General features: G+C 36.2%; 2 protein-coding genes across 3 annotated transcripts in view; one reads left to right on the plus strand and one right to left on the minus strand.

Moving 5' to 3' along the window:
- LOC134533025 (matrix metalloproteinase-2) overlaps nucleotides 1-12,252 on the minus strand; it is a 460,455-nt gene that overhangs the window by 174,867 nt on the left and 273,336 nt on the right. For both annotated transcript variants that reach the window (XM_063370165.1, XM_063370166.1), the window contains exon 3: nucleotides 12,054-12,214. In XM_063370165.1, coding sequence (XP_063226235.1) covers nucleotides 12,054-12,214 — 161 coding nt within the window. The remainder of the gene's footprint in view (nucleotides 1-12,053; nucleotides 12,215-12,252) is intronic.
- The window catches only part of LOC134533026 (serine/threonine-protein kinase S6KL), a 470,077-nt gene that overhangs the window by 20,587 nt on the left and 437,238 nt on the right, over nucleotides 1-12,252 (plus strand). The gene's annotated exons all lie outside the window — the stretch shown is intronic.

Consider the following 12,252-nt stretch of genomic DNA (forward strand, 5'->3'; position numbering starts at 1 on the left):
GTTTCCAAACACGTATTTCATATAAGCAAAAATAACCATATCAATATGTTGCACAAATTTACCATATTGTAGTTTTGAAAACAATTTGTGGTCAACTGGTTTTCAAAGGAATATTTTGTAAGAGTACAAAAATATCTTCCGTGAAGTGTCTACTGTGCGTACTGAAAATAATGTATGATAGCAGGAACCAAATTTCGATACACTACAACCCAAACATATTTTAATGGGTGATATTGCCTAAAACTCTTCTTGAGACATACGGATGTATTAGTTAGTAACTATGATTGAGAATTTCATGTTTGCAGATCATTCTGTTGCTCGTCCTGACGTTTGTTAACTTGTAAGACAATAATTTTCATCGAGCATAGCCGTTTAATATAGGTAAGTGCTTTTACCCACCCAATTAATGACCTTAAATTATCTTTTTTTTTAAATACTTTCTGGGGCTTCGCGTCACGGCAACAGTGACGTATTCAGAGACGCGGACGCACTCGACATAAAGTCCATGACCCACAGTAAGGGATGATCTCAGCATTTTTACCTGCGTTATTTTGAGAGGAAACCACGTAGTAGTACACACTATGGGAGCAGTTTGATCAACTGTATGAACTGGAGTAAATGCCCAGTAGCATTTTAGTGCACACAGATTTTTCTGTTATAAAACATTTTTATTTAAGTGAGTTTTTATAGCTATATTTGACGTTGATGCCCAGTATTCTTATGTTAACAGCCATATAATAAGTGAAGCACGACATTGTGAAGTCGTCAATCAGGGAGCCACAAGGCACGAATATTTGTCGATGCACAATGAATTTATATTTGTATATATCAATTTGTTTTTGGTGCCAGCGAGTGGACTCTTGTGTTTTGGCACGTACACGCCCTCGCATATCCCTTATCACGTTACACTCACTTGGAGAGTGTTACACACGGAAGACATAAAAGGATCAGGAACCCGAAACTCGAGGACAGCCTCTTTGCCACTGCGTCAGCTCGCTCCGTTCGTTCGATAACTGCGTCGTTACAGCTGATGCCGGTCAGGCTGGAGAACAGAAGTGAACAACAGCAAACAACTTGAAGCCTGTGGTCGCTCGTTTATTTTTTGAAGTGAAACTTCTTTCAGAGCGATGGGAGTAAAATTTTTTTTCTCCCCTAACCTAACTTAAAGCTATGAGTGTGCGGGAGGGGTCTGGAAGACTCTTAGTGCGTCTCAGGCCGAAGCCTATACGCTCTAATCACGCAGGTTGTTAACCATGCAGGAGAGGTAGAATGCATCATGTGCTAGGAGGAGATTTTTCTGACGCTCAAAGAACGGAGAATAGGTTGCGGAATCGAGGTTTGAATTGCTAAAGAAGTTTCGCTTTATCACGTGTACTGAGTTACACGTACTCTTTTCTTTTTCGAGGAGAAACCTTTTTACAGCCGGTAGACTAAGTCAAGGCAATGAATCATCAGGGAGCGTAACGAAAAGTGCAACGCTTAGGAGTGGAGCGATTGATGGATGTAAAGGGGGAGGGGCACAACAACGAATAGAGTAGAGAGTCAAGATAACTATAATACTCTTAGCAGGTTTCTCATCGCCAATGTTTGTTACAGTTGTGAACTTCCATTGTGAACCTTCATTGTGCACTTAAATGTCTAGTTTTGTCGTTCAAATAAATTATTGAATATTCTGTTTTATAGTTAAAGTGGATTATTGAAACGTGAAGTTTCACTTCTAATGCGTGTAGCGTCCCCGAACCCATTTCCCACCCCCACCCCCTAATTCGTGATGATTAATTATCTGCGTAATCGTGATTTAGGTGACGTTCTAGCAGATTTGGCAGTCGTTTATTTGCTCTAGCGTTTTATATTTTACAAGCTTCCAATTGAAATGCTTCGTTCTTCATTTGTTTGAATATTGAACTGGCTGATCCTAAATTAGAGCATGAGTTAAATAAAAACCAAATTATTAATAGAAATCAACACCTCACCAAGATTAACCAATTATTATTTTTTCCACTACCAAGTCCCAAGTAATCAAAAATAATCGTTTTATAAACATATTTTTTAACATTGTAATAAAATATATCATTATAATTTTAAAATAGAAACGTACGTTATGTATGAATTATATGAAGGCATCAAAAGTTTATTTTAATTTATACAACATTATTAATTTAAATTATATTAATATAAATTAATTTATTATTTATAAGAATTTATTTGTAATCGTGAAAATTATTTTTTTATAAATTAAATATTATAATTCGTATTTTGTAATTCATAATGTTTAATGCTAACGAAATGTAAAACAAAAATTACAAAAATTGGTTACCAATTTTAACACACTTAAATTTCTTCTTTATGGTTTCCCGAAATCACTTCAATCATTAGGTAGGATTTTTTTTTATTTTTTGCCAACGTCTGGACGACAGTTTACCACATTCTCTTGAAATGCAATTTTTTATGCCTCTGCAAATGTTGAAAGAAGATTAACGTCGTTACGCGCGGCTTTCACCGGCTAACGCAATACATCATTATCTGGTGATGTACGATAGGGAGGGATAAAATCACGTGGTCAGCATCCGCCACGCCTTATTAAGCTCCTGATTTATCATGTATTGTCAGTGCTGTGTGAGTTCTCAGTGTTGTTTGATCTGGACACTATGGGTGTGCTTTCCAAGATCGATGTTATGCGTAGTATCCACGTCGATATCGGATCCACATATCACTCGCTAGTCACGAAATTTGCAGGGGGAAATTAAAACCAGAATACTAGAACAATGCAACTGTAAGCTAATACAATTATAAGTAAATCAATTTTTTTAAGTTACTTATCTTGTTTTAAATATCAGGCAAACTTTAAATGTAATTATAATTTTCTGTTTGAAGAACGTATTTGATTGAGTTATTCACACCATAAAGAAGAGTAACTCGTATCCCGTATAGTCAGAAAATATAAATAAATAACACGCATACATATTCCCTCTGGAAATAAAAAAATAGAAAATATCGAGTGTATTGAAAGGTGCTCGAGAGTAAAAAAAAAACGTGTTGTGCGCTGCGCAAATATTCGTTTCCGCCCGAGCGCCATTTCCGGCAATCTCACCTGCGTGAACCTTGGATGAAAGGAAAAAAAAAAAACACGCGAGTTTCCTGAATGGTGTGTGTTCATCTTTTTTTTTTTTTAAGATCGTGGCCCGGATTGTGTTGGCGACACTGCGCGGCTGGCGAGCTGTGAAAATTGCAACTTTCACGACGCGAGCGGAAAACTGGTTTTCCCGCGCTTCTATGTGATGCACTCGACTCGGACGTAAGGCGGGTTGCGGACTACAACTTTTGCAGGCGTCGCAAGTAGCGTTCCGGGCTTGCCAGCTGTGGGGGTTACGCCGGTGTTACACGTTTACCCTTGGACTGAAAACAAAGGTCCCGGCCATGGAAAAGTTTTATATCGCACACGTGAAACGTAATTTAATACTTTAAATAAATGCGTAGCGTCAAGTACGCTAAAGTTTTGTAAGCAATTTTAAATTTTCATAACACTACCAAACAAAACGTACTATGAACAAGCAGTACGACTCTGTATTAGTGTCAATTTAAATCTGACATTCTTTAATTAGTGTATAGGTTTATATTTATGTAATTTAGCTTAAACCATTAACTTTTCATTACCCTTCAATATCACTCTCCCTTATTCTGTAATTCTAACCAAATTAATTAAAATTCCAAAAACAGTGTACGGCGGGAAATTCCACCTGCGAGGATGATTTAATTTACGTACCGTTATCCACCAAACAGAAATATAAAATAATTTTTATTAGTTTAAAACATAAAAGGAAATAACTATTAATTATATTTTTGGCTTGAAGTCATGCTGTCTAAGGTATCGTAAAGTAGATCAGAGCAATTAAAGCGTAACTTTAGTTTACGCAGACCGATCACCGCTGAGTGCAGGCGAAAGTTTAAACGCGGGCTCCTAGACTTCCTGGATTAAGCCTCGTCGTGATAATTTAAGTTCGATTTTTTAACATAACACTTTAAAAAGAAAGGTTTACGTTTGGTATCAGAACAACTAGGTAAAACGCTCAATAAAAATAAATAAAACAAAGAAACATTACTAGGGAAAGCGTTAGCCAAATCTTTCAAAGAGTTGGTCTAAGAATATGAAAAAAAAAAAAGTTGGAGATGTGTTTTGATATATGACGCGTCCAAGATATCTACCACGTTGTTTAAATTCACACCATAAGCAATGTCTGGAAACTGTTCAGAAGTTTTGAATTGTGTCTTGAGAGTTGTAAAAAAATTTTTCAACACAAACTTAAAAGATATTTTTATAGTTTTCTTTTTCACTGAACCTCTCTCTCGGGTCATGTTTCTATGCATCGTTGAATTTTTTTCTATTTTTTCTGGGACTTGTTTTTGCCCGCCATGTTAGAGAATTCCTGAGTATACTTGACATGTTTTAAAGCCATTCTCTTATTTTGCTCACTCAATTCGACTTAGTAAAATTTCAGCAAGCTTTCTCAGAAGCCAAAGTTTAAGTTATTCAAGACCATGTTGGAACCCGTTAGATAAGCTGTAAATAAGTTCTTAAATTTTTATTTTGACGTTACTTTCATATCCTGCCATGAAACCCATCGTGTGTGATATATATTCGTTTTTGTTATATCTTAATAGTTTTGGAACACACGCGTAACCATTGTATTATTTAATTAGAGTTTATTTACTTTTTATTAAAATATTTCTGTACCATTTGTAAGAAGACCGTACTAACTTACATGTCTGTAATAAAGCCACGTACAACTTCAGTAACAAACCTAATTAATATACTTTAGCAAAAACCTAAACATCTTTGGCGATACACCACTTTAAAGATTCTTCGATTTTAATCTTAAAACATTTAGGTATCACGACCACCTGGAATATGTTAAAGATTTCCAGAATTCTGAAAAATTACAAAGTGTTTTTAGAAATTGGTTAGTTATGACCTAAAACTTTACAGTTTTTTTTTTGACAGAGAATACATGCAAAGTATTTAATTTGAAACTGTGTACCCCATGATTCCTGAATATATCAACACTGGTCATGCTATAGAGTTTATATGTGAATAATAGTTTATGGTTTCAAACAGTTCAATAAACAATTAAAGTGCTATTAACAATCTATACAACTCCCTTTAGTAGATTTTGGATAATAGTTGTATTATACCAATGCTCAAGGTAGGTGGTACTCAGAGTTAATAATTAGATATTATTTTTGCCAAGCTTTAGTTAACTCATTCGGAGTTTTTTTCCTCTGGGGTTGTACAAGTGGAGATAAGGAAACTAAAATCAGACATTAAACAAATGGCAATCATACGGGTATCAAACTACTACTCATCCTTACTAGTAGTCAACTGACTTCTTACTATTTTATTATAAACAAAGGGCCCTTCACTAGTGCAATTATGATTATATTGGAGTAAGATTCCAGTTTAAATAATTATAAATAGTAAAATTTTACAGTTCTCCATATCTCAACCAACTGACCAACCTTAAATAAGTTCTTTTATATAACAGGTCCTTTGGTAGAGCGATCTCTATATTAATACCTGGAAATTTATACCGATGTGGGCAGTACACGAGCACCAGATGAAACACTCCTGCGACACTTCATCATCCCGATGATGGCACAGTACTACCAGTAGTCGTCTGGTAGCTTCATACATTCAATATCCATTCCGTATCTGGCTCCTGCACCATGCTTCACGTCGCTGTAGTTTAAAGTTTATCTTCAAGGATTTCGACAAATCCCAACTTCCAAAGCTATTTCAACACTTACAATCCAGCAATTTTACCTCTAGTCACATCTATAACATCATAAAATAAAATTATAATTCAAGTTTTAAATTATTTTATCTTCTCTACTTTTTACATTTTTTTTTTAAACCAAACAACAACCAGAGATAAAACAAAACTAAACCACACGTTAAAACTCTTACATGACATTTCGTATGAAAGCTTAGAGAAAAACAAACATATTCCTTGAATTTAAATCGTTCATTACTCCTTGCTATAAAGAGTAACTTTGCCTTTATAAATCAAACATAATTTAAAAATAAATTCAATTTTATTTTCAGGTAAAAAACGAAAACATATGTGCAAAATAAACGTGTGAAAATACCCCACTTAAGCTTGGCCTAACCAACCACGGCTGGATTTAGATTTTCTTGCTGATTTCATATTTTCATTTCATATAAATCTACAAAATGTGACCAGAGAAGCGTAGTTGTACGCTTTGTATAGCTGCGGAAAATCTGGCAACGAATTTGAAAATTTGTAGCTTGTACCTGGCCATCGGTTTTGCACGTAGACATAACATTATTTGCTGTGGGGTCTCGGGTGGTTTACCCCAGCAAGTAGAAACGTCCCTAACACTATCCAGGCGACAAACACAATTCCCTGTAAAAAAATCTCATCTAAAACTACAAAGAATTAAATCCAAAACCCGTGGTTTACCCCAGCAAGTAGAAACGTCCCTAACACTATCCAGGCGACAAACACAATTCCCTGTAAAAAAATCTCATCTAAAACTACAAAGAATTAAATCCAAAACCCGTGGTTTACCCCAGCAAGTAGAAACGTCCCTAACACTATCCAGGCGACAAACACAATTCCCTGTAAAAAAAATCTCATCTAAAACTACAAAGAATTAAATCCAAAACCCCCTCCCCAAATTTGTGGCGTCGGGATCAAAAATGTATTATTGAAAAAGTAGTTATATAATAAAAATCAGAATACAGATGAAGATAACAAACGGGCATTAATGGGTTTCGTGCTAATAAAACATTCAAATTCATTTTTGTCATGCTTTATGTATTCATTAAAACTTTTCGTTAAAAATGCAATAATGATAACATGTTGACCATCCGGACGTATATAAAACTATTTACAACTACGGTAACCAAACAAATAGTGAAATTAGTTAGCCCTTTAAAATATTTAAAATTGGGCCACATTGATTACATAAACATCCGTATAAATTGCCCTCAAACAAAAATAATAACGCATGTAAAGAACTAACACAATACTAGGAATGAGTTACTAGTTTGAGCGCAAAACGTATCAAATAAAACCTGAACAAGTAGTAGTGTCGCCGGAAACTTGCCAATAGTTTTCTGCGAACCAGACGTTCTATGCTGTGACCATATCAAATTCTGATAATTTTTTTAACTACGGCTTAATGTTCTATGGCTTTATTTTTAAATAGTTTTTTTCATATCTAATTTACTAAAAATAATTTATAAAGTTAGGTGTTTTTTTTTAATATCACTGTAATCAAGAGCGTACCCATGGGGAAAAATGGGGAGATGATATACCCCCCTCTAAATTCTTAATAATCTACCATTCCCACAAACAAAAGGAAATTATTTCAAAGAAAACAGTGGGCAAAGTTGTCTTGTAATCTACCCCCCTCCCCCTTCCAATGAAATTATGCGTACCGTCCTGACTGCAATCTAAATAAATAAAAATGTAAATGTTCGTTCGTTGAAAATATTAAATCCCCGAAAGTTCTTTACCGATTCCATGAACATTTTTTTCATAACGTTAAATTGGAAAAACACGCGTGTTTTTATATACCTATGTAACACTTGTTACAGGTTAAAAGATACATAAAAACGTAGCTAGGTAAAAATAAACATATAAATTAATGTTTGTGTGTTCATCTTCTGTTTTGCTTATAGGTATAAAGATATATTAAGATGGGAATAAATAAATATATATATATGCACAGAGAGATAAAGAGAGGGAGATATATATAGATATAGAGAGAATAGTGATATGGAGAGATATGGATAGAGGTATATATATGGTGGGATGTATAGAGGGGCATATACAGAAATATATAGATGCTTTGTATAGTGTACCTACTTCAAACATATTACAAAAAAAAAATTGAAAGACGCATATTAACACTTGCCGGACATTAGCTAGTATACGTGGTAAAAAAAAAAAATGTTAATCGATAGTGTAACGATTTCCGTCGCTACATGTGCGACAGCAGTCTAGATATCGCACTAGACATGACTGGAGACGGGGACTGCAACTGGCGGCCGGGCGACGCCTGCACGCGGCGCCGCGGCGCCGGTCCGCCCCGCAATAAGGACGCCGAGCGCCTCTTTTACGAGGGGCTCGTGCTGCGCTAATGAGGCGCGCGGACGGATTGGCCGACGCCGACACCTCGGCGCCCGTCCCATCCCCCCCCCCCCGCCCCTACCTCATCAATCCACACCCTCCGGCGAGCTCCGGTCTGCGCCGCGATGGTCTTACCTCCCTTCGTCCAAGTGAGACCCGCGAGGCGTACAGCCGGCATGGTGGGACACACTATGGCTCATCTGAACGTAACTCTCAAGAGTAGAGCAACTCTGCTGGCGGATGAATACTGTTTACGGCCAGACAACTGTAAGATCTATTCCAGGTGTTCAGTCGCCACGTTTGTGCTTTACCGTTCAAGTAAAAATATTTTTATTTTATCTTTTTTTTTTATAAATATTTTCTTAAAGTTGCTTGATTACTTTCTCTAGCTGCATCTCTCAAATCGTTATCGTCACGACAAACGGGAAGCCTGACTTTCACTGGACTCCTCGATCATTCCCGAACACAAAGGGAAGTTTCTCCGCTCGCTCGTGCGACTTTGCGGTCGGAATAAAAATAAAACAAAACATTATTCAGTGGAAATTCATACTTTTTTTTTGTTGCCATTTAAGAGTATTTTAAATGTCGCTGACCTAAAATAATTACCCTTTTGGTTTAATTTGCAATCACGATTGCGAGAATTTTATTTATGGGACAGACATAACAGTTAGTTAATTATCTTAAGTACGGATAGCAAAGCTTCAGGTAGATTAGTTAAGCATGTGTTAGCCAAGCTCTAGGAAGCAGGAAGGAATATTTGCAACTAAGAAAACAGTCAGGATTTACAAACTACGTTTGAGGGAAGATTAAGAAACATGAAACATTGCTATTAATTACATATTTCGAAGGAATTACATTTTTTTTTAAATTTTCGAACCTTGATTTTTGAAAGTAGTGACTTATTCGACTATCGAATGAATATATATATATATATATATATATATATATATATATATATATATTCGTGCTGTAATGCAATATAGCAATTTTTTATTGTATACAAACGATTTTATTAATTACCCGAGTGGCACTCGTCACGATAGTGGGGGAAAAAACTGGATTCACTGCTAATAATGTTTAACTTTATTTTAGCCAAATTTGTGCTGTATTTTTTAAATAAAATATCACTTCAAATTTTGGTAAAAACTAGACATAATTTAATGGTCTCGTTGCTCTTGTCTATTTGAAAGCTAACGTAGGAGGGAAATCGAAAAAGAAATGATAAAAAATATATTTCGGTGTAAATAAGGTAATTTATCTATTTAATTGCATCCAATGTTTATTCAGTTTTATTTTCAATGAAACCAAACGAGCATAAAAGTAAAGATCAGGTAATCGCTGTTTGGACACGTAAACACAATTAAACTTACGTTTCCCTATACTTTCACAAGAAAAACCGCAAAAGAGTGACTTCACAAATTGTTAGAGAGAGACACACAAAAATATGCGCAAAAACAGACCTGTATATTTTCACGACGATTTAAACCAGTAAAAAAAGTCAGCACCACCAAAACGTTATATATACAAACTTTCATTGGAAATTTATGACATTTTATTTAAATAAGTACAGTATGTATTTCAGTCAAATACAAACAACATCGCATTAGCTTCCCTGTTTATTTTTTTTTAATGCGCCGTTAATTGAACGTTCCCTCGAATTAACGCTAATGGATTTAAAGGGCTTTCAATCAACACTTTATACTAGGCAAAACGTAGAACAACCAGTAAAATACAAAAAAACACGGATGTCACCGTGGATGAATACTAACCACAGCGATGATTTAAATGTTATTCAAAATTTGCATCACGTTTTAATTTGAAGAAAAAAAAACACACACAATTGTTTTAAATCTCCCGCAAAAAAATATTTCATTTCGAACTGTTCAAGATGTGTTAATACCATATATTTAATTATTAATGAAGATCTGAGCTCTAGTTGCCAAGAGTACACTGTTAACCATTTTTACTTTCAATTTACGAAAAACGTTGGTTACTAATAATCCACAAATCTTCGTAAATCCACGGCTATCTACTCATATTTAAGGACACTTGAGAGTTCACTTACTTTAAACATTATTCTAAAAAATATATTCTTGGTACATAATCTAAACATTCTATAACATGTTAAGACTACGACAAGAATACCATACTTTTCATTTGCAAACGTGTGTGTGTTTATGTTTGTTTAAAATTAAATATACAACAGAAAATTAAAAGTTACACAGCGGTTTCTACGAATATTCAGTTATTTGAAATTAAGAAGTACTCTTCGTTTATTTGAGTTAAATTCTTCGTTGGAAAGTCCGTATATTTACTGTAATTTTTAACAGTGTACCCGGACTGTTTTTTTTTTAAGGCGGCGGCAGGCTTGGCCCGAAGTGGTTCGCCTCCCGGCCACAGAGCGCAGCATTGCCTAGCCTCCGGCTCCGAGCCGACGGCAGCTTCGCGCAGCACTGGCTAGATGTCGCGGCAGTCGCTCACGGAATATCCGATGACAACCACAGTGAAGATACATGAAGAGTTACGAATTAGAAGAAAGGGAAGCCCAAACAAACATGGACATTTGCCAGACGACGAGCGGAGATTTTTCATTTCACAATAATATGGCGGCCATGTTTTTTTTTATCGACCAAAAAAAAATTTCGTCATTATCGTGCTCTGCTATCTTGAATCCACCATTCACAAAGAATTATTCCTTCCATAATTTGGAAAAAAAATATGTCATGCATGTCATTGATGACATTGTTTACCAAAAGACTGTACACATATGTAAGGAACTATTTGTGCGTATCATGTTATCCGATACAGCACGGTGCAAGAGAGAAACATTTTTGAAAATGCTGTAAACTTGTTGCGTGCAGTTGTGATCTCAGCTTTTAACAATATATGGTGTGATAGTACATCACTCACTGTATTCACCTCTGATAAGTTTATCATTGCAGTCTTATTTTTTCTAATTTTTCGAATTACTCTGTACCTACCTAAATATCGAGAACAGGGTCCACATTTCTATGTCATTTTTTATATAATAAATGATCCCTGTAAGTGCCTGTTGACGATGAGTGAGGGTTAAAAGAACAGTAAGGGAGAATTTCCTTTTAAAATCTTCCCCTTTATCTAAAATTTTTTTTTTTGGAATTCTTAAAAAAAAGGAACGTGTTAATAAACGTGATTTCCGGCCAAACTAGGCGTTTAAAGCAATTCAAACAGAAAATAATTTGGCGGACGTGAAAATTATTGTGAATTTCCTTGGATTTTGGACGGACGGACGGATGACAAACGGACGCGACGGATAATCGACAGTCCACCATTAAATACTAGTTTTAAATAGTGGATTTTTGCAATTCTGAACATAGAATCATAGGGAGGGGGTCCGAAAACGCACTACCGCCTTGGAGCCCGTTTTCATTTTGTTTTGTTTACCTTTTTGTCTAGTTTCATATGAAAAAAAAAAGTACATTAACGGGAAAAGGAATTTACAAATGATTATAAGTACGTCAAAATTATGGTCCATACATTCCGATTTCAATTCAGTTTCCATGATTTCGTATCAGAAAAAAAAAACTTTCGAAGGATTTTACTGTCTAAAATCATGAAGCGATTTCACAGATTTTTGACCATTGGTATTTATAGAAACTACCCGTTTATAAGTTACCAGGAAGGAACAGCAAAATCATCGTCGAAGTTTAAGTTCCAGGTCGGTTTGAAAACGTTGTTTCGAAGAGTTTATTTATTTAATTGTAATATTCCAGCGGGGGGAGGCATCCTGACCTCGCTACTCTCTGATGGGGGGAAGGGGGAGGGTGGCTGCTGTTCCACGCCTCAGATCACGGAGGCGGCACAGAAGTGAGAGGCCCGGGGCAGGTGTGGTAGCGGCGGGCGCGGCGACGCACTGACCTCCAGGTGAGGTCGGTGTGGTGCCACTTCTGGCCCTGCAGGGTGAAGCGCTTGCTGCGGTAGGGGCTGGGCGCGATGTCTGGCAGGCCGCAGCGGGGGGTGGACAGCAGCTTCTTCGTCGCCTCGTCCAGCTCTCCCGTCGCGTTCAGGCTCGCGAACGCCTGCAACAACCACCACCCGTCGCTCTTCCCGGTCTCCG

Source organism: Bacillus rossius, chromosome 6 (assembly GCF_032445375.1).
Source record: "Bacillus rossius redtenbacheri isolate Brsri chromosome 6, Brsri_v3, whole genome shotgun sequence".
NCBI lineage: Eukaryota > Metazoa > Arthropoda > Insecta > Phasmatodea > Bacillidae > Bacillus > Bacillus rossius.